Source organism: Eretmochelys imbricata, chromosome 3, assembly GCF_965152235.1.
Source record: "Eretmochelys imbricata isolate rEreImb1 chromosome 3, rEreImb1.hap1, whole genome shotgun sequence".
NCBI classification, from domain to species: Eukaryota; Metazoa; Chordata; order Testudines; family Cheloniidae; genus Eretmochelys; species Eretmochelys imbricata.
Genome location: NC_135574.1, coordinates 114841814 through 114869358, shown reverse-complemented (window position 1 = coordinate 114869358; position 27545 = coordinate 114841814). Strand labels below are relative to the sequence as shown.

General features: G+C 41.2%; 1 protein-coding gene across 1 annotated transcript in view; it reads right to left on the bottom strand.

Annotated features, from left to right (window-relative positions):
- Window positions 1–27545, bottom strand: part of CCDC170 (coiled-coil domain containing 170) — an 83547-nt gene that overhangs the window by 43556 nt on the left and 12446 nt on the right. Inside the window, 5 exon segments of the mRNA XM_077811794.1 lie at window positions 3520–3837; window positions 10095–10280; window positions 12383–12527; window positions 19466–19722; window positions 22567–22695. Coding sequence (XP_077667920.1) covers window positions 3520–3837; window positions 10095–10280; window positions 12383–12527; window positions 19466–19722; window positions 22567–22695 — 1035 coding nt within the window.

Sequence of the window (27545 nt, the reverse complement as noted above, 5' to 3'; positions counted from 1 at the left end):
TGTCCAACTTGGTCTTTAAAATCTCCAATCATGGGCATCGAGCCTATTCCAGAGTGTGACGGGACACACCCTCATTCTGGTACAGAGGAGACTAAACAAACTCTTCCTGGCCTCTTTAGCACTAACAAGGCACACTTGCAAGGTTTGTTCAGCCTGGAAGGGGAAGAGCTTAAAAGAAGAAAACTTACAGCAGGAAGGGACAGTGAATAGGAAGAAGGCTGCTCTGTCTTACTGCTGGTAAGAGAGGTGGTCCAGCCAAGGAGGGGACAGCCATAGGATGTACTGCTTACGAAGCTGGCCTGACTGCAGCAAAGCAGTATGCCCCAGGAGGAGAGGCAAAAGGTAAACCCTACAAAGGGGCAATCGACTCTGACAGACAAGGCCCATAGGGTTAAATCCCAAGAGACTGCCTGAGAGACTGGCCATCTTTTCAGCCAGATCCTCTTCTCTTGCGAGGAGAGGAGGATGAGACAATCCTTTGCCCGTGTCTGTTTCCCTCAGAGAGCTCCCCCAACTGCTGCCAACTGGGGGAAGACAGAGAGTAAATGAGAGAGTGGGACCTGGTAGGGGGAGGTGGGATTCAGGGAGCCCCTGTGCCCCACACAGACCTTAGCAACCCTTACAGTTAGAAAGTTTCTTAATAACTAACCTAACTCTTCCTTGCTGCAGATTAAGCCCATTACTTCTTGTCCTAGCTTAATGGACATGGAGAACAATTGATCACAATCCTCTTTACAACAGCCCTTCACATGTTGAAGGCTTATCAGGTCCCCCCTCAGTCTTTTCTCACTAATTAAACCATGCCCAATTTTTTAACCCTTCCTCACAGGTCAGCTTTTCTAAATCTTTTTATCATTGCACACATACAAAATGGGAAATGACTGCCTACGAAGGAGGACTGCGGAAAGGGATCTGGGGGTCATAGTTGATCATAAGCTAAATACGAGTCAATGTAACGCTGTTGCAAAAAAGGCAAACATCATTCTGGGATGTCTTAGCAAGAGTATTGTAAGCAACACACAGGAAGTAATTCTTCCTCTCTACTCCGCGCTGATTAGGCCTCAACTGGAGTATTGTGTCCAGTTCTGGGCGCCACATTTCAAGAAAGATGTGGACATACTGCATACTGAAACAGGTCTCGGCCAAGCTAATTCTCATTGCTCCAGTGTGGCACCAGTCTCTGCTGAGAGATGGTTGTGGCACAACGCCCACATCAATGGATTAATAATTTCCATGGAATAGATGCATATCCACAGATCAGGTGGAATATATGTCTTAGAAAATTGAGTGGGATTTCAGTTTTAAATATATAGATGCTTTGTGGCATATGGTGTTACATAGGGCTCAAATAATAAAGGTGCAAATGGAAGAGAAGACAGGATTCTGAAGAAGGCTAGAGCCTCTTCCAAATGATAGATTATGATGCATAAGTAAGAACAAAAAGGTTGCTGTCTCATTCCTTGCACATATTGTGCAGTCCCCAATGTTCTACTAGAATACAGCAAATATTTTCATTAATGATCTGGAGGATGGTGTGGATTGCACCCTCAGCAAGTTTGCAGATGACATTAAACTGGGAGGTGTGGTAGATATGCTGGAGGGTAGGGATAGGATACAGAGGGACCTAAACAAATTAGAGGATTGGGCCAAAAGAAATCTGATGAGGTTCAACAAAGACAAGTGCAGAGTCCTGCACTTAGGATGGAAGAATCCCATGCACTGCTACAGAGTATGGACTGAATGGCTAGGCAGAAGTTCTGCAGAAAAGGACCTAGGGGTTACAGTGGACAAGAAGCTGGATATGAATCAATAGTGCGCTCTTGTTGCCAAGAAGGCTAATGGCATTTTGGGCTGTATAAGTAGAGGCATTGCCAGCAGATCGAGGGATGTGATCGTTCCCCTCTATTCAAACACTTGTGAGGCCTCATCTGGAGTACTGTGTCCAGTTTTGGGCCCCACACTACAAGAAGGATGTGAAAAAATTGGAAAGCGTCCAGCGGAGGGCAACAAAAATGATTAGGGGACAGGAGCACATGACTTATGAGGAGAGACTGAGGGAACTGGGATTGTTTAGTCTGCGGAAAAGAAGAATGAGAGGGGATTTGATAGGTGCTTTCAACTACCGGAAAGGGGGTTCCAAAGAGGATGGATCTAGACTGTTCTCAGTGGTAGCAGATGAAAGAACAAGGAGTAATGGTCTCAAGTTGCAGTGGGGGAGGTTTAGGTTGGATATTAGGAAAAACCTTTTCAATAGCAGGGTGGTGAAGCACTGGTGGTGAATGCATTACCTAGGGAGGTGGTGGAATCTCCTTCCTTTGAGGTTTTTAAGGTCAGGCTTGACAAAGCCCTGGCTGGGATGATTTAGTTGGGGATTGGTCCTGCTTCGAGCAGGGGGTTGGACTAGATGACCTCCTGAGGTCCCTTCCAACCCTGATATTCTATGATGGAATTCATTTCCATCAGTTCCTTCTTCCTTTTTTTGAAAAAAGCTAGGAAGTTCTATACAAAACAGCTGCATTAAATGAATATTAAGGCTACAAAGTAAAGCAATCAAATGTTAGGAAATGCCAAAATTAGGGCTGTCTATTATTAGGGCTAGATTTTGTACTGCACCTCTCAGGAGCATCCCTGGAGGAGGAGCTCTAAAGCTACCTTGCTGCCTCCTCAATTCTGTCTGCTCCAGGAGCTGGTGCCGACATTAAGACTGCTCTTACTACAGCCTCCCCATAGCTCCCAATGAAGTGTTTCTTGGTTCAAAACAGCTGTAGTGATGAACATAACAGCCACCCCCTCACCAGGGTGTTGCAAGGGCTGTCAGAGTGGTGTACAGGTGTCACAAGGGGGCTATGATCTGGCCTTCAATCTTTACTTATGTGATCACTTCTTATTTTTTCCTCTCACAGAACCCATGACTTATTCACTGTGCACGATGGACTGATCAGTGAAGGAGGCAGATTTTTTTTTCTTCATTGTTTAATGTATGGTCCTGTGCCTCATACACCGCACAACATCAAAACTCAGCTCAGAGAGGAATTTTTCCTTCATTCATGGACTTTCCTATGATGCCACGCACAGGCACATCTGATCACCTAATGTTACTGAATTTACTTTCAGAATAACCCTGTGAGCACTCCATTTTACAGATGGGGGAACTGAGGAACAGACTGATCAAGTAATTTACCCAAAGTCACACCAAAGTGAGAACCAGTTCAGTGTCTTAAAGACAAGAGCATCCTTTCCCCTCCCTGAGGATGCCTGTCTTACTTCCTGACTACATCAGCTTCATAACAAACTCTACGTCTTCGGTGAATGATCCAAAGTTGCTCTAGGCTCAGGCCTGCCCAATGTGCATACTGAATTAGGCAGAAGTCCTGTGGAAAAAATATTATAGGACCACATTATTTAATATTCTATCATAAATGCAACACATACATGCAGAGTACGGAATTATAGCTAATATGGAAAAGGAGCCATACAAAAATCAAGCAGACTGAACAGGTACAGAAGCAATCCACTTACTATCTTTTTGCTCTCTTCCCTGTGGCCCAGTTCTCGAATTCTCTCCATGATGGCCTCCTCAGAGGATTTAACTGTTACAGAACTGTTGCTGAGAAGGGTAGCAACTTGCTCTTTAAAAGCACTCAGCAGGCTCTGAGCAGTCCTGGCATCCTCAATGCTGCTTTTCAGACTCCCATCCATCTCATTGGAACATCTCTTCAGGTGGTGCAGTTCCTGCTTTGAGGCTTCCCAAGCCCTCTGGCTAGCAGCAAGCCTATCTTGGAGGCTTCTGATCTCCTTCTCTAGACTCTGTTTGGCTGTTAAAGCACTGTCCAGATCCTAAAATACAAAAAACATAAAACAAGGCTTAATGCAGGTCAAAAATAAGGAATGGGGACTAAATGGCTAATTTTCAGCATGGAGAGGTGACTAGCAGAGAGGTGCAGGAACGAGTAGCATTAGGACCAAAGTTGTTCATTATGGGCCCAATCTTGCAAGTCCTTCACAGACAGAATCCCTATTGAGGTAAACAGGACTCCCACATGCATTTAGTATTGTCAAGGTTCCTCCCCCACTCTGAACTCTAGGGTACAGATGTGGGGACCTGCATGAAAAACCTCCTAAGCTTATCTTTACCAGCTTAGGTCAAAACTTCCCCAAGGTACAAAATATTCCACCCGTTGTCCTTGGACTGGCCGCTACCACCACCAAACTAATACTGGTTACTGGGGAAGAGCTGTTTGGATGCGTCCTTCCCCCCAAAATACTTCCCAAAACCTTGCACCCCACTTCCTGGACAAGGTTTGGTAAAAAGCCTCACCAATTTGCCTAGGTGACTACAGACCCAGACCCTTGGATCTTAAGAACAATGAACAATCCTCCCAACACTTGCACCCCCCCTTTCCTGGGAAATGTTGGACAAAAAGCCTCACCAATTTGCATAGGTGACCACAGACCCAAACCCTTGGATCTGAGAACAATGAAAAAGCATTCAGTTTCTTACAAGAAGACTTTTAATAAAAATAGAAGTAAATAGAAATGAAGAAATCCCCCCTGTAAAATCAGGATGGTAGATATCTTACAGGGTAATTAGATTCAAAAACATAGAGAACCCCTCTAGGCAAAACCTTAAGTTACAAAAAAGATACACAGACAGAAATAGTTATTCTATTCAGCACAATTCTTTTCTCAGCCATTTAAAGAAATCATAATCTAACACATACCTAGCTAGATTATTTACTAAAAGTTCTAAGACTCCATTCCTGGTCTATCCCCGACAAAGACCAGCATATAGACAGACCCAGACCCTTTGTTTTTCTCCCTCCTCCCAGCTTTTGAAAGTATCTTGTCTCCTCATTGGTCATTTTGGTCAGGTGCCAGCGAGGTTACCTTTAGCTTCTTAACCCTTTACAGGTGAGAGGAGCTTTCCCCTGGCCAGGAGGGATTTCAAAGGGGTTTACCCTTCCCTTTATATTTATGGCAAGTATCAATTATCTTCAAGGTATAGTGAATGGGGAAGTAAGATTTGAAGATGACACAAAATTACTTAGATCTACAAATACATTGCTAGATTGTGATGACTTTCATTAAGAAAAAACAGTGACTGGGAAACTCAGTGGTGGATGAAATTTAACATAGACAAGTGCTGGTAATGCACACTAGAAGAAATGGTGTAAAAATTTAAAAACTACTTGCATATACTGATGGGGTCTAAATTAGTGACACAGGAAAAGATCAAGGCAACATCTCAGCACACTCCATGAAGACATCTGAATAATAGACCCACGGGGGTTTAAAAAAAAAGTGACAAATGTACCAGGATTATTTCCACACAAAACAGGGGAGTGCCTAAATGAGAAAAAGTTATAATAGTATATAAGGAAAGTGCAAATATTCAAATGCTGATTGGCTGCCTCATCTCAAAGAAAGCATAGATGAGAGAGGGAGGTGGAGAGATGAAGACTAAATCACATTAGAAGCATGATGGGGAGACTTTCAAAGAAGGAGAAATTTAAAAACTGGGACTATGTAGGGCCACATCATGCCCTGGTGAAAGTAGCAAAATTCCTACTACTATGGGGCCAAAGTTGTCAAAAGGAGGTGAGGAATGTCAATATCAAACTAGCCACCTGTCCCCTTGAGCCTACAGCTGCCTCAGTGTGTGAATATTGCTCAGTCTGGGAAAGGACACAGCACCTGTGATCAAGTTCTGACCTTGACCACCTTTATCAAAAATGGTTTTCAACAAAATCTAAAGACAGGAGCCATCTTCTTGGATTTGACCGCCGCCTATGACACAATTTGGCACAGAGACCTTTTGTTTAAACTCTCTCAAGTTGCCTGCACTGGGTGTTCGAAGTAATAGAGCTCCCTTTCTCCGACACAGGAAGTGTCAAATCAATGACCTCCCTCCAGGCTCAGTTCTTTCACCAGTACTGTTCAATGTGTACATCAATGACCTGCCAGCTATGCTCTCGCGCAAGTTCATCTATGCCGACATAATCTGCTGTAGCCACCAACCTATCCTTCTCAGAAATTGACAAGGTCTTGAATGAAGATGTGAAGCTCATGGCAGAGTATTGTAGTCAATGGCACCCACTGCCGAGCTTTTCTAAGACTGTTTCTAGTGTATTCCATTTGAATAATGCAAATGCAAGCCACGAGTTATACATTTTCCTCAATGGCCAATGCCTGCAGCATGATCTAAAACCAGTTTGGCAAAATCAGTGTGACATTGGATAGATCATTAACATACCACAACCATTGAGGAAGATGGCAGACAAAGTCAACAGTCAGAACAACCTGCTCAGAAAATTGTCTGGTTCGACCTGGAATGCAAGTGCCCAGAAGCGCAGATCATCAGCCCTTTCCCTCTGCTATTCAACAGCAGATTACTGTGCTCCTGTCTGGTGTCGCTCATTTCACAAAAGGTTGATCGATGTAGAGCTTAACAAAGCTATACATACTGTTAGCAGGATTCTGTTGCCATGACTACCGATACTTAACATAGCACCACCCCATATTTGCCATGAAAAGGTCTCTGTCACGCTGCTGGCTAAGATCCATGTGAATAGCGATCTGCCATTGTACTCAGACCTCTTCAACCACCCACCAGCTCACCTGTCTTCTAGATGCCTGCAATGGGGTCAGCACCCACCTTTCATGAGCACCCACCATAGTCAACAGTTTCTTCTGCAAGTCTTCAGTCATTCAACCCTCCAGCCGAATCTCACATACTGTCTGTAGGTAGACCAGAACAAACCCCCTCTGATATACACAGTCTTTACCTTCTCCCAGGCCTGGCATGGGGCCATACCTCCAGGGCTTCCTCCCTTAAGACACTGTCTTCCTGAAGCCCTCCCTGGGCTGAGTTCTTGCTCAGTCCCCTCAGCCAGCCAGGAGCTCTTTCTTAGCTCCCCAGGTCCCTGGCTACACTGAGATTTCCATGGTCCCGCTGCTCTTTCAGCCAGCCAGGAACACAGTCCTCTCTCTTCCAGCTCCAGGCAGCAACTGACCAACAACTGTCTCTGCTGCTCCTTTTTATATGGCCCTCCTGGCCCCTGATTGGCTGGTCCTGCAGTCCCTCTGATTGGCCGCTTCCCCTGCAGACACTCTAGGCCACTTGAAGGACTTCTCTTCTGTTCCTCTCTGGGACGGGATGTGGAAGGATTCTGAGGCCTCCAACTGGGGTCCTGTAGGCCTAGTCCAGCCCGTCACAATGCTCTTTATGCTCATTTATGCCACCACAGGACAGGACAGTGGAATCTGCTTGGCGCAATGAGTGGTCAATGATGACAGTCATTAATAACTCTCTCATCAGTTTTGATCTGCCAAGGTGCCTGTGTTCATCTCTGACCTGGTTTCGAACAGGACAGGGCACTGTGCGGCCAATCTCTTTAAATGTGTTTTTTCCAGCGATGCAGTTATGTTCAACTTCAGACTATGTCACATATTGCCGAGTGCCCACTGACTTATTTCGACAACAGGCTACCGGCTCTCCACCTGGCTGATAAGGACACCATTAAATGGCTGGGCATACTGCACATATGCCGATGAGTCTGGACTCTGCAAGTTTAGGGGACATGGCAGGGTAGGTGAGGCAGGACAGCAGCCCTATCTTGCATCCCTATAGAAACATCTTTAGAAATTCCTGAGGAAGTTAATTCTTGAATAGTCCTTCTATGTCCCTTAAAAGGAGGGTACACAGCAGGAATACACAGAAAATGATAGCAAAGGTCCCAAAGGGGCTATGTTGCCATGAGATACTGGAACTTGGCGAATAATGCATAGGGGCTGCTACTCTGTGAATACCCCAAGATCCTGGGAATATTCTCATGCATCTCATTGGATCTCACTGTTGTAGAGCCATGACCCTTGCCTCCTCTTGTGTAAACTCAGAGTACTTGCCAAGTAAATTTCCTCTTCTCTGTGATGATCCAGTCATCAGTTTGAGAAAGAGATAGAGGCAGTAGATATGTCAGGGGTATATAAAATAATGAATGGAAAGTGCTGCATATCCTGTGCTGTGAAATAAGAACAAGAAGCCATTCAATGGAAGAGAAAATATTTTAAAACAGACAAAACCAAAAACATGGTTCTGCTTCATTTAATCAGCCTGTGAAACTCTTTGCCCCAGGATACTAATGAGACAAACAGTTTAATAAGATTTTTAAAAGGATTAGAGATTTATGTGAATAAGAATAAACTCTGCAGTCAAACTAGCTGGGATTACAATGTAGCAAGGAATTTAATCCTTCACACTTCAGGGCACTGTTTGATTAACAACTAAGAATGGGAAGGAATTTTCCTTCCCACAAGGTACAACTTTACACGACCAGGTTGGTACATTTACAGGGTGTCATTTGCCTTCTCCAGAAGCATCAGGTTTCAAATGCTATGGGAGGCAGGATACCAGACTTAATTGATCAGATTTGTTGCAATGTGATAATCCCTGTGTTAAATACAATTTGGAATAAACAAAGAAACAAAACCATATTAATTACGTTAAATACTGTCATTACTGGTTACTAAACTGATTTTAGAACTAACTGCCAACCAAATCTTGGCATGGTTCCATTTTATTTCCCTCTTCAACTCTAAAGAGGTCCTCTTAACAGAGAAATTATGCCAATGCCAAGAATCAAATTATGGCTATTATAGCAAAGAATGAAGGGAGGTCTATTCCAATTATATTACTTCATCAGTCTGTAGATTTCCTTTCACAGGTGCAGCACAATAGCAGCTAGTCAACATAAGGTTGAGCAATAACCAGTTATGATCTCAGTTTATTTTTTTAAAATTTGCAAACAAATAAAATTGCTTCAAAAGGCCATGGTACTGAAATGACAAATTGGATAAAATGATTCAAAAGGAACACAATTATTGTGCCTCTTTCTCATTTTAAGTGTCATGGGTTATAGCAAACCATTTTTTTAAAAAAAAACTTTCTTTTTAAGAATCATATTTACAAGTCAGCTGATGCATAAATCTTAAAAAATAAACAAATGCAAGTTGAAAAGTTTAGTAAAATTCTATGTTAAAATTAAATGCTGAGCAGCTTCATAGATATAGTTTATCAGGTCAATATATGTATTTAACACATTTTTAATTATAATTTTTAGGATGGTCTTGCCAATCATAGCAAATGTTGGAACTGCAGATAAGAAAATGCCAATATCTCAGATATTCTGTGTATTCATAAAACATTGTGCATATTACAAGCTGGATCCAAAGCCCACTGAATTCAATGAAAAACTCCAACTGACTTCAGTGGATTTTGAATCATGGATTGTGGAGTCATGCTGCTAGCCAGGATTTCTCGGTGTGCAAGTCAAATGACTATTTATGAAGTATGAGTTTATTATACCATACAAATAATCTGGTGTCTGACAGACAAGATACTTCACTACCAGTTCTGTAAATGGAATCTTTAGGACAACATTTTGCTAAATACTATTCAATGAATTTCTCTCTATTTCTGAAGAATAAATTTTACAGCAGTTTTTTAAAAAAAATCTGGCTCCAATTGCATCTCCAGCTACTCCTGATTCTCTATGGAAGAATACTTGTAAAACTCCCTCAAGCTTACTTCAAGGAATAAAATATGGATTTCTTAGCATACATTTCAACTCATCTATCAGTCTCCTACCTCGGAGTAAAATCAATAGTTCTGTACCTTCATGCTGACTTACACAATTTCCGCCCACCTACCACTTTGAGAAGGCTATAACCAGGGATACAGTTGTTGAACGAGAGTGAAAACATCACTCTATCGGCATATAGGAAACATCAACACTAAAGCAGAGCTCTCTAACAAAAGCATTTTAATCTCCTAATATTCTTGAGACTTCATGAACTTGAAGGTGATAACAGAAAAAATACTTTTTTAAAAACTAAGCATAAAAAAAAAATCTCCAACCAACACCCTAGCCTGATAAGAGTTTTCCAAACTAACTTTTGTTGGTAATAGCATGTGTTGAAATCTTACCATCATTTACTTTCATTTCACACCATGTTCTTCCACTGAAAAATGCATTTTTCATTCCTAGAAATAGATCTCTAAACCACACAGACATGCACACTATAAAATAATTTACCTTGCTAAGCTTGTCCATGTCTTGGGAGTAGACTATGGCCCTTTTCTGCTCTTTGCTGACTTCTGAAACAAGCCTCATGATGGTTTCTCTGCTAGCTTTTGACTCTATCTCATGAACATTGATAGCCTCTGCAAGAGTGGGAATCTGCCCTTTTAGCATTGTATTTTCTTTATGCATCTGATTGACCTAGACAAACATACAATTCAAATAGTACATATTAGTAAAATTCTTACACTGTTTCCTGTTAACAATTGTCTTCACTCATTTAAATGCATTTTCTGTTCCCCATCATCATAAAAAATGTTGTTTGTAAAACCTTCAGGGTCAGATCTATGACTAAGTTCTGCTATTCATTTCCAATGTTTCCCTATAAACAAAGTAGAAAAAGAAGAGAAACTGGAGCCATAATATGCCATGAGAAAAGTATGCCTTAGCATAGCAAATGTTAATTTAGTTTAGTTATCCACATACAAATTCTCAGCACTAGATCAAACATTATCATCTGGAGGGCTGTTGTCATTTCTGCATGTCCACAATGGTGATAAGGCAGGGCAGAAAATAAAAATAGATTATACAACTATCTTCATGTGGGAAGCAGGCAGCTTTTCCATAAGATTTATGGCTAGCAAGCCTTTGGAATGGGAAACCAGCACAGGACATTGAGAAGTGATTTTACATTTGAAGTATTCTGAGTCATAGGGAGCCATGTGATTTGGCAACAGACTCCTCTTGACCTTATGAGAGGGAAAGGCTATCTCCTAAAAAAAGAATTTGGGGAGCTCTTTTGAGCAGCAGCCAGAATTCAGGGGAAGACAAGCCCCAAGCACGATCTTGATCTGTTGAGGTAATGCTGCAGCAACTCCAAGGAGTGTAAAGCTCCACAGGTCTAGAACCCAAGCCTGCAAAACTACCAGGTTACAGCAGCAGCTATAACCAACTTGAACTCCATTTCCCATGACCCACTGTGGACACAGACCATGGGAAGTTCCACCTCAAGAGTCTGACAGACAGCAGCCCCTTAGCTCCTGATTGGCTCACTGCCTTATATAAGCCCAAGGAGCATTCCAGGAAGCATCCAGGCAACTGGCTCCTCTGTAGCTGACATGACCTTTCCTGCTTGATCTCAGCTTGATTTGAACTTCGCCACCTGACTTGAACCTCAAAACCTGACTTAGACTCTGACCCTTGCTATGGACACTGGCCTGGACCAGACTACAAACTCCTCTGCTACTCCCAGCCTCGGGTTTGCCACTGCTCTGTCCCTTGGCCCTGACTACCCTTGTTGGGATCCTACAAATCTGGGGTGAGGAATATCTCATGACGCTTCAAAATAAGCAGAAAAATACAGGATTATATGTCCCCTTGAATCCTACTTGAATGATGACTAAAGGTGAAGGTGCTCCTATTCTGTCTTTAACTCTAGTCATTGCTGAGAGAAAAGAGACATAGATAAGGGAGGGGAGGGGGGGAAATCCAGAACAAATACTCTGTTCTAATAAACACTGTTTTCAGTGTGCCCCTTAGAAGAGAAGTAGAGGTGAAAGACTAGCCAGAGAGTGCAAAAGATGTATTAAAGGTGGGTAGGGGGTGCCGTTGATTTCATTTTCCTGAATGAGAGCTCAGCTTTCAACATTTGGGAAATCGTGGAGGAGAAAGGTATTAAAGATTTTGTGTAGCATTCTCTCAGAACTGTGCGTAATGAATGAATAAGATTCAATTGAACCTTGTAGTAATTGTATGTGTTTTGGTACAGGTTCAGTATTAAGGTTGTTTTAGTGTGTGTCACTGAGAATGTTTCTGTTTAATGGCATGACTGCATTAAATGAGTGTTAAGAGTGGTGCCAGAACGGTCATATTGGAATTTTATTGTTTTTAATATTTTTAGACAAGCATTCAATTGTATGTATTTTCTTGAGTTGTACTTTGCAATCATAATTGTAAGTTATTATAGGAACATACGTAAGGCCTCTCTGAGTTCAATGAGAGCTGTGGGAAATCAGCACCTCTGAAAATCAGGCCTATATTTATGAACACTATTTTACATGGCAATATGCTTGGTATATCCTTATTTGACAACAAAATTCTGATCTTTAACATTTAAGTTGTTTAAACAGGTATTCTCTTTTTCTATTATAAAAGAAAATTGCTGTATTAAATTTTCTACATCAAACCAAATATTTCAAAGACAGTGCACCCTTCTATATTAATATCCATTAGAGCAATACAATGCAGTTAAATATTTAACAAGTCTCTTCAGTATGTAGGAAAAAATAACTGCACATAAACACCTTTGAAATTAAATGTTTGTGTGGTTCCTCTTTTCCTCTGATGTTGACATCCAGGAATCCAGAAAGCTGTGCTAAGAATTCACCATGCTTCCAGCTGATCTTAGAAGCTTGATTCTTGCTTTCTTCACATTCATTCAAATATTTGCTAATCAGCCAAAACAAACACACATCAGGAGGAATATTTAGAAACAGTATTTTTTCAAGCAAAAGGCAAAATTATCCCAAGCTCATTGCTTGGGCATACCTATTCTAGCACAACCTTCACCCAAGTTAAATGTGATTTAATGCATATACTATGGGCCACCAGAGGCAGGGAGTGTTGTTAGATGGAGTACATTCTGCCCCTAAGAAAGCAAGCGCCTCACAGCCTTATCAAATGATGCCCCTCTGATGACTGGCTCTGAAGATCTCTCTCTTCAGTCCACGCAAGCAAGATGAAACTATGATGTGGTTTGTTTGGTAGTTGTCCTATTGAGGAGTAAAGCACAGGCTGGAAAGGAAGGAAACTCCAGAAGCATTCCCCAATATACACCCTTGGAAAAATACCATATATTAAAATCATGTTCAGTATTTTAATAAATAGCATACATTTTGAAATTAATAAAACAATTACTATATTTTTAAACACACTGGATGAACTACTGGTTCCACATCACCAATTATGCATATTTAAGAGGACACTTAACTCTTTAGTTGATTTTTTTTTTTTTTTTTTTTAATTTTTGATGGACAACCTTTACTCAAAGCCCCAAGAGAACAGAAAATTCACATAAAGCCAGAGACTTTCGCCTTGAATTCTGCACAGAAGGGGAAGTTACTTTTCAGGTACAGAAACTGGACTTCTTCAAGATGTGTGGTCCATAAACACATTCCACTGATGGTGCACATATAACTCATGAACCTGAGAGTGGAGTCTTTTGGGTCAGCAGTACTCGTACAACACGCATGTACCCTGCAGCCTTCATGCTCCTGAGCCCTCATGCACCAGCTACCATTTGGTTCCTTCTCACTGCAGAACCCCCAAATAGGGACTTCACGGTAGAGGGGATGGAATGGTGGGAATGTGCATATGGACAACGCATCTCAAAGAACTTCCCATTCTCCTTCAGGTGATTGTCCATATCCATATACCACTGCCGGTAACTCCCAAGCAGTGACTGTGTTAAGGAGGTGGGAACTACGTGTAATTATTTAAACAGAGTGAAGAACTGCTTTACTCTTTGGGCCTGGAGGCCTCAGTCAGGATGTAGTGTCTTGGGAATATGCACGTTGATGCCCAAGTGGCTGCTTTACAAATGCAGTAGAACTAGGGTGACCAGATATCCTGATTTGATAGGGACAGTCCCAATATTCTGAACTTTGTCTTATATAGGTGCCTATTACCCCCCACCCCATCCCAATTTTTCACACTTACTATCTGGTCACCCTAAGTAGAACCTCAGAGTTACGAACATCTCGGGAATGGAGGTTGTTCATAACTCTGAAAAACACATTATGGTTGTTCTTTCGAGTTTACAGCTGAACATTGACTTAATATAGCTTTGAAACTTTACTATGCAGAAGAAAAACGCTACCTTTAACCATCTTAATTCAAATGAAAACAAGAACAGAAACAGGTTCCTTACCTTGTCAAGTTTTTTTTTTAAAACCCCCCTCCCCTTTTTTTAAGCAGTTTACATTTAACACAGCACTGTACTGTATTTGCTTTTTTAATTTGTGGCGGCTGCTGCTGCTGCCTGCATACTTCCGGTTCCAAATGAGGGGCGTGGTTGACTAGTCAGTCCATAACTCTGATGCTCATAACACTGAGGTTCTACTGTGTTTGATAACGGTAGACTTCACAGTGAGGCTGCTGCTACGACTTGCACTCTAAGGGAGTGACCCCTGATATCTGGTGGATCTACCATGGCCACTTCGTGGCATGTTTGAATACCATCAGAAATTCAGTTTTATAGTATCTGGGATGAACTTGCAGAACCTTTTGACATCTCTGTGATGGAGATTAACATGAAGTCTTAGTGATTTTCTAAGTACTTCTGTTCTGTTTAAATAGTAGGCCAGCTCTCTCCTGACATGTAGAACAGGGTTTTTCAACCCATGGGTTGTGACCCAAAACTAGGGTGCCAGAATGTGGCACAGGTTCACAGAGGAAACCTGGAGAGGAGAGTGTCAGGTCCTGCCCCCAGGGGGATGGAAAGCCATGGACGGGGGGGTTGCAAAGCCCACCCTGCATTCACACTGCTGTGGTCCTGCGAGGCTGGCTGAGCTCAACTCCCTGCTCCAGGAGTTGCTACCTGGTGCACAGCGTTGGCCCAGCTGCTCCTCCAGGCCAAATATGAGTGAGTGGTGCTGTGACCTTCTGCACAAAGTCACTACATCACTCTCCCAAATTTGGCCCAGCAAGCCCACAAGCTAAATCCTCAAAGGTCACACTGCCTGGAGTGAGGAGCCAAGCTCGCCCAGTCCCATGGGATAGGAGCCACACGAGTTGCCATTATGGAATGGAGGGTGTAATTATTTAGTATTTACTGCATTAATATGTATATTGTATTTCTTACCCACAATATATTTAGTAAGCCAGTTTTGTTTTGTTTTTTGCACTAAAGCTATTTACTGGTCACAACAAGCCATCAAAGTTTACAAATGGGGACTGAACCCAAAAAGGCTAAGAACCGCTGGTCTAGAGTGTGCAACATCACCCCAGATTTAAATGCATGAGGTTTTGGGAAAAATACCAGTAAGTGTATTTTTTGCTTCTGGTGGAAGTCTGTCAATACTCTAGAAAGAAATTTAAGGTGTATGCTCTACCTTGTCTGGGTGGAGCACTATATAGGGTGGGTCAGCCATCAGTACCTGAATTTCCTGTACTGATCTGGCAGAAGTTATAGTGATTAAAAATGTAATTTGCATAGAAAGGTGTAGAAGGGAAGAAGAGGCCATAGATCTGAAGAGTAAATCCCTGAAGGCTGAGAGTATCACTTTTAAGTTCCATGAGGATCCAGGTTCCTTGACTGGTGGGAATACCTTAATCAGGGCCTTCAGGAACCTAATTACTAACAGTATGGTCCTCCACTGGTGGAAGATGAGCTGAGATGGCCAGTAGGTGATGGCTGACTGAACTGAGGAACAGGTTCTTACATTTTAGTTTGGGTAAATAGTTGAGGATTGGTGGAATCAAGGAATGATGTGGTACCACAGATTTTTGGTGGCACCAGTGAAAAGCACCATCCATTTTGGCAGGTAGGTTTTTCTTGTTGATTCTTTTCTGCTGCTTATTAGAACTTCTCTAACTAGAGTGGAGCAGGCCTGCTCTATTGACAACAGCCACGCTTGCTGTGAGCTGTGAGGATGAAAGATTCAAGTGTTGGGTCTATCACTTGTTCTGAGACAGCAGGTCTGGGAGCAGAAGAAAGGCTCAGTAGGTCTGTGAACTAGAATTGTCAGGGCCACACTGAAGCTAAGAGAATTAGCTTGGCCGAGACCTGTTTCAGTTTGCAAAGTACTCTGGCAATAAGAGGGGCCAGGGGAAAGTAAATATCAGGTCTCCTGTTCCCAGTAACACAAAGGCATCTGCGATGGATTCCAGTCTCATTCTACCCCTTGAGCAGAATCTCAGGCACTTGTTCTATTGAGTGGCAAACAGGTCCATTTTGGGATTGCCCCAGTCCATGAAGATGTCCACCAGAATCTCCCATTCACCATCTGGGAGGAAGTATCTGATGAGATTGTCCACAAGCATGTTCTGCAGTCCAAGTAAATGTACTTCACCAGCAATAACTGTATGTTTGATGCACCAGTTCCAGAGCGTGATGGCTTCCTGGGAGAGCAGGGAAGGCCTGTCTCTACCTTGTTGATATAAAACATGGTGGTCATGTTGTTGGTCCTGATTTATTTGTACTGCCCTTCTATTAGGTGGAGAAAGGACTCACAGACCTCCTGTATGGTTTTGAGTTTTAGGAGATTGATGTACATTCTCTTGTCCCTTGGGGACCATAAACCCTGTGTCTTTAATGCGTCCATGTGGGCACCCTATTGTAACAAGGATGTGTCTGTGACTATGGTCTTCAATGGCAGGATTATCCAGAAGGAGACCCCTCTGCACGCACTCTTTTTTTTTCCCCACCATTTCAGTGAAGACAGGACCATGGGTGAGTTAATGAGATGCATCCAGGCAATGTTTGGAGAGTGTGTAAAACAGCTTCTACTAATCCTGCAAGTAGTGGAGGTGAAGCCTGGCATGCAGAGTCACAAAGGTGCAAGAGGCCATCTGATCTAGAAGGACAAGGCACAACCTTCCCTTGGTACATGGATTTCCCTCCAACTGAGAGTTAGAATGGACAGGTTCTCAAATCTGTCTTGAGGCATGTAGGCCCTGGATGTGGAGGAATCTAAGATCAGACCAATGACTTCAATCCTCTGATCTGGGATTACTGTCTATTTCCATTTATTGAGTTTCAGGCCTGATCTCAGAAAGAGGTTGAGTGCATTTTGGATGGCTTCAGAGACCTGTTGAGGAGCGCTCCCCCATATAAGCCAATCATCCAGTTAAGGTTATTTATTGATGTTGCATCTTCTCAAGTAAGCTGCCACTACTGAGAGCACCTCGCTAAATCTCTTCAATGCTGTGGAGAGTTCAAAAGGCAGGATTCAATATTGATAGTGGTCCTGGCCAACCGTAAATCTTAGGTACTTCTTGTAGGCAAAATGATGGAGATGTGGAAGTACGCATCCTGTAGCACAAGAGATCTGAACTAGTCTCCAGACTCTAGATTTGGGATTATCAATGTGAGGGGTACCATCCTGAACTTTCAACTTGTGAATGAATGTGAGGTTCCGCAAGTCCAGAATGGGTTGCCAGCCTCCCTTTTTCTTCAGGATAGGAAAATAGCTGCTCTAAAAACCCTTTCCCCTGTACTGAGGCAGGACCTCTTCCATCACAATGAGAGAAAGGAGCACAAGGACCTCTTGATATAATAGATCCTTGTGAGAAGAATCCTGGGAAAGGGGGGTTGAGTGTAGGCATTGCTGAAAACCAGATGGAGTATCCATGTGTTATTGCGTCTATGGCTCGTTGGTGAAATAGCCAAGGGAACCTCATGGGAAGGAATGCCATCACATCTTCAACGTTAACTATTTCAGAGACTTCTCTAAAAACACATGGCCAAAATGACTGGTTACGTGACATACCATCAAATTTATCCTGTCTTGTTCACCAATTTTTCCCCCCAATAGAACAGTGAGTTAGCCCCATGTACTGCATGTGTGTACAGTATGTTCTCTAGGACTACTGTCTCAGATGAAGACACACCAACCAGAATTATCTTGAAAGTATAAATTTCTTTAAGTTACAGCAAAAGCACATAGCATTAACCTACTTTTTTTTTTTTAAGTACATTTGATCACGTGGATTTCTGCAGAAATACTTGCACCTCTGATGTGTCTGAAGCCACAAGACTGGCCCAGCAAAACTAACCTGTGTGTGTATTCTGATCTAACAGTGAATACACTTTTGTTTGGCATGCACACGGTCCTGAAGATTGTTAAATTGATAAAGTCAGCACAGGACATTGCATCTTTTACAATGTAAAGTTGTATATGGCAAAAGCCATCGCCCAGTGAACAGTAGGAGGGAAAAAAATCAATGGATTGAAATATCTAACAAAAGGCACATCAGACCTGCATATGCTGGTAGATACTGTATTTAAGCTTTCTTCCTAACCTAACAGCTATCACCAGTAATGGTTCTCTTCCTCTTTCTTGGCATAACTATACCTACAAACATACCACAGTATCTGAGCACCTTGATATTGCATTATCCAGAGTGGCACACGCAATACAGAAAAATACAAAAGGTTATATTAATGTGACATTACTAGTTACAAATATGAAAGCCCAAATACATGGAAAGGAAAAATTTAAAAATGTTCATAGTAAGTTGAGCCACGTTGTACAAATTGCATATTTTCTAGTATATTCTTAACATAAAAAGTAATATATTCATGTATGTATTTAAAAACAAATACACAAATTGAAATTACAATGCATGTATAGCATAACTGAATTTTCCATATTATGAAAACCTTACTTTTCTGGTTTCATGACTATTGAGCATTTAAATATGTAATCTCAATCTTAAGCACAAATTTTTGTATTTTCACTTCCCTGCTTTTTCTTTCAGGGAAAATCAAAGCTATTAAGCTGGAAGAGCTCACAAACTCCCCTGGGCAAGCTAACGGATCTTCTTAACCCTTAGAAATTCAGACTGGGGAGATTACAGACTCAATAACCACTGGCGAAATTTACAGAAAAGTCCTACAGATTTGCAGCTGCAAGTGACTAAATGCTTCACTCGAGTAAACAATCCCTCCTGCAGAGTTTATTTATAACCTCTGTAAAAACATATTGTTTTTCTGACAGGTGCTCCTGGCTGGCATCAGACAAGTCTTTGGTTCCAACAATCACAGACCCAGTTACAGTCAATAGGTGCATCAAGCATTCTTTCAGACTCAATGGAATAAATAATTTAGCCTCTTTATTTAAAACAAACAGCTATAAAAAATGGAGGATGGCCCAGACTACAGGGCAGGTCAGGGATTTCCCTGATTGAAAACACAGGGGCGAAGAGATTGGTTTTTCAGCCTGTGTGTGGTAGAAGCAGAGAAAGCCTGTAGAAAGCATGGTGAATGTGACCCTAAGAGGAAGCAGAAAAAGACATTGTCAGGCACAGAGCTCGCTGGAGTGGTACACTTGCGGGTATATGAGCTAAGAAATTGTGCCTGCTATTTGTTTCTACTATGTTCAGGGAAACTGGGCTTTGTGTACATTATTTGTAAGTAAACAAGATTACACCAAAAAATATACCTGACTCATATCAAGTTCTCTTCCTAAAGGGCACAACTCTGCAAGGCCCTGAATATTGGCTAACTGCCCAGGCCAAAGGGGCAATACTATATAGCTCAATACAAAGCTGTAAATCTGTTTCTGAACTGAAATTTTCCTACAAAGGTAGTTTTTTATGTTGGCAACTATAGTATAGTGACATCTCAACCCAAAATTATGCCACAGCTTGATTGAATCTCTTACTTCAGTTTGGCTTCTTGGTCATGGATCTTCTCCTTCAGCTCCCAATTCTCCTGGAGCAAAACCTGTGCTGTTAGGTCTGTCTGTTTTTTGGAAGTGACAAGCACACCTGATTCCTCCTCCATCTCCTGAACTCGATTTTGCAAAGAGAGGAGTAGAGAGGATTGTCTAGCATTGTTTTCCTTGTAGCTTTCCACTTCAGCCTTCAGCTCTTGCAATGAGACTTCTTTAGAGACCATTTTGGATCTGAGATCTAGAAGCTATAGAGAGAGGAGAGGAAGAGAGAAAAAACAAATAACTGTAAGAAGAATTCAATATAGACTACGTATTTGAACTGTCAAATTATTATTTAATTTATTATTAAATTGTTTATTTTTTTAAAATCTGGCAGGAAATACCTTTTGGAATCAAAGTATCTTATTCTTCTACTCTATTACCAATGGATTCAGTGAAAAAAAACAAGTGACAATAGCTACCATTTTTTCAGTACTCACAGAAAGCAGTAAGTAAACTCCAGCTTCAGTATGAAGTAAACAAAAATAGCCACATTGCTTTCAGTGCCATTCGAAACAATAGCAAAAATATGCATTAGCCGAATAAAATGGGCAAAGTTAGTAAGAAGAAAAATGTTATTTTTAAATATCTATAAAGGTATTTAAAAAAACAGAGCGGAAACAAAAACAACCACTGTTTTTTAAATTAATTTAAATGGAGTTTTATATTAGGTTGAAACAACATTAAGGTTGTAAAAATCACACATACAAAAGTTAGGAAATGCCAGAATTAGGGTTTCCTGTGAAACCTTAATGATACAGTCTTTAATTATATGATCACATACTATTTTTTCACAAGATCTCTGCCTCCCTGCTCTCACTTCTGGTGTCTGGTGTCACAGTGGCCTCTCGCTAATGGAAAGAGTAATTGCAAGAAAAGTCTTGCTCAGTCCTGGCCTGGAGCGTACTCAGTAAGCTCTATGGCAGGGGTAATCAACAGGCAGACCGCAGGCCAAATCCGGACTGCCATATGCTTTTGAACAGACCCCAACATCTTTTTATTTACTTATTATCATACTTTTTAAAAAAAATTATTTCCTCCAGAGTCTGGACCTTGACAAAAAATAATTGACTACCCCTGCTCTGTGGGAATGAAGCTTGCTCACTGTGGCTGGTACAGAGCTCTAAAGAGCTGCAGAATGTTCAGTGAAGATAGAATGGTTGGAGAATTTTGCTAACAAACCTCTACAGAGCATGTGCAAACAGTGATTTTCAGAGGCTTATAATACAGTCAAGTAGATTAGGTAGATTTCCATAGGAACAGCAAAAGGCACCTCCCCTGGTGGCATCCCTTGCCTAATTTCAAGTCCCTGTTCCAAAATATGAAAGTGCTAGAGCTTCTCAACAAACAGTTGAGAACTTATTTTTTTTAAAACACTGGCAAAATAATGTATTTTCCCTAGCCTCTTTCTCACAAACAGTTGATCCATTTTTGCTGAAAATTTCCCGGAAACATTCAGCCTGAGGCAGACCTGGCATGTAAAATTTCAGCCTAAATGGTCAAAGTTATAAACAACTAAAAACAGGGATTTACAATAGAAAGTTCTAAGCAACACTTAGGTGTTGCTTCCAGCTCCATTATAATGAAAAATATGCAATATGTGGCAGTTAGCTCTTACCACATGAAAACTAAAACTAAGGTAAACAAGGTATATGAGTGCTCTTTTAATGCAAGAAGGATGCACTTGTGATTAAGGCACTTGACTGGAACTCAGGAGATCAGAGTTTAATTCCTAGCTCTGCCAAAGATATCCTGTGTGACCACAGGCAAGCTACCTAATCTCTCTGTGCTTTAATTCCCCATGTAGAAATGGAACAACACTTCCTTTTTCTCTCTTGTCAATTTAGACTGTATGTCATTCAGTGTCTCTTATTATGACTCTGTACAGCACCAAGCACTAGGGGCCTCTGAATTCAGTTGAGACATGTAGATGTTACAAACAACAACATGAATTTAACAAGAATTTGAGTATTTTCGATGAAAGTGATGGTGGCTTTCTTTACTCCCTTTCTGCCTTTTCCAAAAACAGCAGTAAAAAAAATTCTATAAAGTGGTCTGTCATCACAACAGTAAGTAAGTATTTACTCCCTTCATTTAAGAGTTGGAGTCAAGTAAAGGATCAACAAGAATCTCATCTTCTTTAATTCTTTCTGATGAAATGTAAAGCCAAGCTACTGACCACATACATTAATTAAAGATCAGTAGGCACTTTTTGTTAACTGGCCAAAGTCCAGCTCAGATAATTACATTCTACTGATCTACATTCACCCCTGTTTCACTTGGATATAGAATTTATAATTTATTGTTCTAAACCATTGCTTATCATTGCTGTGAACTGTTTAAAAGTTGTTTGATTTTACAACAAATTTAGCTATATTTCATTCATGGGCATAGTGAATTTTGATTTTGATGCATCATACAGGTGGATCCTAAGCATTTTACACAGAGAGAAGGGGAGAAAGAGAACATGCTCTTGAAACATTTATTAAATGCTTTAGATGCCACCTGGATGAAGAGTGCTATCAGTATAGGATGCTATCATTCAATTCTATCGGCACAGAAAAACCACCTGTACTGCACGACTGGATCAACTAAGTGTTATTCAGTAATGGAAATAAAAAATGAGCATGTTAACAAGTGGGAAAATATGGGAGTCCTGGAATCAACAAATGTTATAATCACTGAGATAACCACGGTGTTAAAATATTAACTTTGGTTAGAATTGTGAAATACTGTATTTTACGTCCAAACAAACACAATATGAAAATCATCCTGATGCCAACTTCAATTAACGAGCAAGATAATGGTGCAAAGACTGGCAACTGATATAAGCAGGAAAAAAAACTCATGGCAAATCAGAACAAATGTAATCTGAAAACAAAAACAAAATCCCACAATTAATAAAACAAAGATACATTTTACATTCCCCATAAGGAGATTTATTGGATCTACTGTCTCTGCAATGTGTGCACAGCTCATATTAACAGGAAAAGAACATTTAGGGGGTTCTTTTGGGGGGAAGGGAGGAAGGGTGATTCTTTAAGACTTACCTCTGACTGGGCACATTCATACTTTACCAGAAGTGCTGCAAGTTCACTACGGGCAGTTTCAGCCACAGCCCAATGATTTGTCTGTTCTCGAGTGACAGGTATATCCAAAAGAATGTGATCATAAGCTCCCTGGGAAGACATCACAGTCAAGGCAAAATAAGAACCATCAGACACCATGTTTCTGAACAACGTTTCTTCAGATTTGTCCTGTCATTCAGTAGCTCAAAGAAAACACACTAAAAATGCTGTGCACTAACATTGGGTATGCCATACCCACCAAAGGTGTAAACAGACATAATTGTACTCAAATCAGTGGAGTCCCTCTACTCACACTGGTGGTGAATTTGGCCCTCGGTGTGTTAAATTGTTAAAATTCTAGAGTACAGCAGCAAAGTTACTTATGTAGTTATTAAACATTAAAGACAAAGAAAGCTTTACAGACTGTCCTTGGCCAGAGGTTGAGTGTCCCTACTATTTCAGTATTTAAATTCTGTTCCTGCACTGCACACTGATTTACAGTTTTGCAGAAAATAAAATATCAATATGGGGTAGGGGGGAGTAGTATGAGGGATTAAAAAACATCAAAACACAATACCTAGTCATGTAACTATTCACCTCCCCCCAGCCTTCTTTTGGCTGCTGTTCCTCTTGGCTTTTAGACTTTTCCCATTCCGCGGCAGACCAGATCTCACATTTTGACAATGTATACACGCGTTCAGCTTTTGGATGCTCTGAATCCTGAGTTTTGTTTTCATTCTCTGAGTCCAAGAGCACCTTGCAGCATGTATCAAAGGAATCGCAATTAGCTTAAGTAAAACAAGTCCATTTAATTTAGAAAAGAGAGAAATCAAAGCCATGCCTTCCAATTTATGTCTAATCCAGGGTCTGGGCAACAGCCCCATTAGATAGGACATATTTTGTAGTTATTGTAGATTGAAACAATATTAAATCTGACATTCTTAGAGCAGAACTGTGTTTAGTACATGCAGGGAATGCAAAGGAGTAGGGAGAGGGCATACAAAAAACCCCTCTCTCTACCTCCACCAACTCCCATGCAAAAATGAAACACAACTGTGGTCCTTGCACTACTACAAAAGAAAGACAGACTCCCATCCAGCAATGCTGTTACAGCTAGACACCCCAGAGGGGGCAGAGATAGGACACTATCCACACTGCACACTGGCCTGCAGAGCTGGTCTCACTCTGGAAAGGGCACACTCCCTCCTCTTCAAGGGTGTCTCAGGGCTTGTCTACCCACAGAGTCATTCCTGATTAACTCAACATGTGGACACACTTATTCCAGAATAAGCATGTCCATGCATATTGTTCTTCAAGAATAGTTATTCCAGAATAACTATGTCTGAAGAACTCCACCTGCAGACAAGTCCTCGTGTCTATAACTCTAGGAGCTCCCATTGAGGCAGTGCACCACACCAAACCCACTGCATGCCAAACTGCACCCTTGAATTTTGTGTCCATATGTCTCTCTCCTAACTTGAAAGAGTGATGAGTAAATGAAAAAGGGAGTTCACAATAGAAGCACATAGGCAACCTTATAGCTGGCACTGGCAATTCAGCTATAATAGAGAAAACACATGCAGTGGTGTATTTTCTGAGCCTGAGTTTAGGATTATGCACATCAGTCACAAGTGGTGAAGATATTAAATTTATACAGGACATCCTAAGCAACTGTTTTGAGATATTTAAATTTTCTTTTGATATGATTTTTGTATCCCTCTGCTTGTAAAGTCAGACTCACTTATCATTTAAATCCAAATGTACAAGCCCAAGAGGGAAAGGAAAATGATAACGAATATATTTTAAAAAATCTCTAAAAACTACTATAAAGGTTTTCTATAGGTAATAATATTGCAAATAATAGGTCACTATTTAAACCAAGGCAAGAAACAAGCGCTATGTATCTCACTAGAAAGAGGGAATGCAGAGCTTTTCAATTATATAAAGCTCTTATTTCCTCAATGGGTCACAAGAGATTAGTGAAATCTGTCACTGGTGCAAGACTGAATATTATCCCTCCTACTTCTGAGGAGGGACATTATTTTGGGGGTAACAGTGAATTTCTTATTTAAGGGGGAAAGGTCAAAACATTTCTGTGGCAGCTTGTTTTAAGAAAACTTTGGAGTTGATGAGAGTTGAGGAATGTTAGCAGCCCTAGGGGTGACAGAGTAGTGGGTAGAATGCAGGCAAACGTATTTAGGTACACATGAGGCAGCCAAAAGTTAAAGATAAATGTGATTTATTACATGGCTCTGGAATTTGTCATGACTGTCATCACCACATGGATGCACACACGTTCTTCTCCAATGCATATTTTAATTAGTAGTTTAGAAAAACATCAGCCTGCTAAGGATTAGTATCTTGGGAAAAGTCACAAAATAAATTATCTAGATGAAATAATGCCACATTTGTTCGTCAGTCAAATGTCAGTCTTTTAACACACAAAGGGCTTGTTCTTGTCACTCAACTGCCTGGCACAGTTTTGGGGAAACTATAAAAAGCACAAGACTGATAACAACACTGTATCTTTCCAACGACAACGTAAAGAGCTTTCATTGCTTTGATGTTGTAGTGAATACAAAGAATCAAAACACCCTGCTAATGTACTTAGTAACTAGTTTTGTTTGATGATCAAAGCACGTACACAAGTGAAAACTACATACTCTGGTGTTGAAAGAGTAAATACTGACATTATAGCTTATAATCAGGACTTCTGTGTTGGCTGGTTTTTTTGGTTTATTAATTTCATATTTTGGGGTTTACTTTTTGCAATTTTTGTTTGATGTAATGTCCAAAAATTGGGTGTTTTCAGGGCTTGCTCTCTCTGTATATACTAGAATGAGTAATGTATATTATTTTACATTACTCATTACAGTCGTTCTGTAATGAGTAATCTCTTTGTAATGTTCCCTAATGCCCTTTAACGTACTAGTTCAAAGAGCACTAAGTTAAAGTACAAGAGGGAACCTTTAGTGCATGCCAGCAGGCCTACCCAGCAACACATTAGTGTGCTTTAGAAATTACACCTCCATAGGGCAGTGGTTTTCGCAGAATCCTGTACTTACTACCATACTATGCCTGCTACTTATTATAATCACTTATCTGCTACCATCCTCTCTCCTGTTTTACTCCACGAGTTGTCTAACACCATGTGTTCAGATTTTTAGGACAGGGATAGGATAATTTTTAATAGGATAATTTTAGGATAATTTTTTTTCCATATGCATACAACAGTCAGTATAACAGAGCCCTAGTCCATGCTTTGGGCTTCTAGGCACTACCACAATACCAACAAATGAAATAGTAATATCACCATCTCTTCGGCTTGAATTCATATTACTGTGAATTTCTCTCCTCTCCTCTAAAGAAACATAAAATGAATAAATTTAATCACCATCTCTTATTCTCTGACATCATTACATAGGTGTCTCATCAAGCTGATTAATACAGCACAAAATAAGAGAGTATTGTTCTAGAGGAAGATCCCTGATCCTCAGCAATACAAAAACACCTTACTGCCTCAGGATCTAAAACCTGCACTGTTCATTTAGGGACAGATTGACAAACGTATTTAGGTGGCTAAGATGCAGACAGACACCCGAGGGATTTACAACAGTCCCTCAGTAGGTTCGGCACCTAACTCAGATTAAAGTTAATGGAAGATAGCTCCTAACTCAAGCACTTTGGAAAATCCCTCTAAGGGCATGGCTACACTTGCAGACGTAGAGCGCTTTGAGTTAAACCAGCCTTCGGAGAGCGCAGTAGGGAAAGCACAGCAGTCTGCCCACACTGACGGCTTCAAGCGCACTGGCGTGGCCACATTTGCAGCACTTGCAGCAGCATTGGGAGCAGTGCATTATGGGCAGCTATGCCAGCATGCAAGTGGCTGCAACGTGCTTTTCAAATGGGGGTGGATGGGGTGGAGTGTGACAGGGAGTGTGTAGTGTGTATGTGGGGGGAGACAGAGTGTGTTTTTGGGGGAGCTGAGAGCATGTCAGCATGCTGTCTTGTAAGTTCAGACAGCAGCAGACCCTCCTCCCCCACACCTCTCTCTCTCACACACAGCATTCCACACTAATGGTTGCTTTGTCTCGGAGCTGATAAGCAGCTGACTGTCAGAAACGGAGCTGTCAAAGGGCATTTCCGCATTCCTACAGCCAATTCTAAACAATGACAAGAGTGGCCACCTGACTTAAGGGGATTATGGGACATTTCCAGAGGCTGATCAGAGGGCAGTAAAGCAACACCTCAATCACACTGGCACCGTGGCGCTCCAGCGAGGGCGCAGCAAACGTTATCCCACTCGCCGAGGTGAAGTACCAGCAGCGCTGTAGCCGCGGAGACAGAGCGCTCTATGTGCCTTGCCAGTGTGGATGGGTAGTGAGCTAGTGCGCCCAGGGCTCCTTTATTGCGCTGTAACTCACAAGTGTTGCAAAGTCCTAAGTATCTATCTGCATCTTTAGCCACCTAAATACTTTTCTCAATCTGCTCCTAATGATCATTGTGGCACCAGAGATTGGAAAAGTTGGAACTACTATATTAATGTCCAGGTGGATTTTCTATATATATTCATATGCGTTTTGGGGGGTGAATATGTATATTTGTGTACACATTAAGTAAACACATTAATTTCTACATTTTGCTACTCAGTATGCACAAACCTGACTGGTGATCCATACCACTGCCAAGCAGTTAGCTAATCATGAGTGACTGAGAGATTTTAAAAGTATATTAAGCAGATCTGGCACTCCCTCAAACAAGAACAGAAAAGCTCACTTGCATAATGCCTTATCTCTACCATTCATTCTGTTCTCCACAGGCTGATGCAAACAAAATGAAATAACATTTTTAAATAATAACTACAAGCGAGTTTTATAAACAGGTCACTCATCCAAGATTTGCATGGTATATTCAGTTCAGACGAAGTGTCTCCAACGCAGATCAATAAAATTCAAGTCATT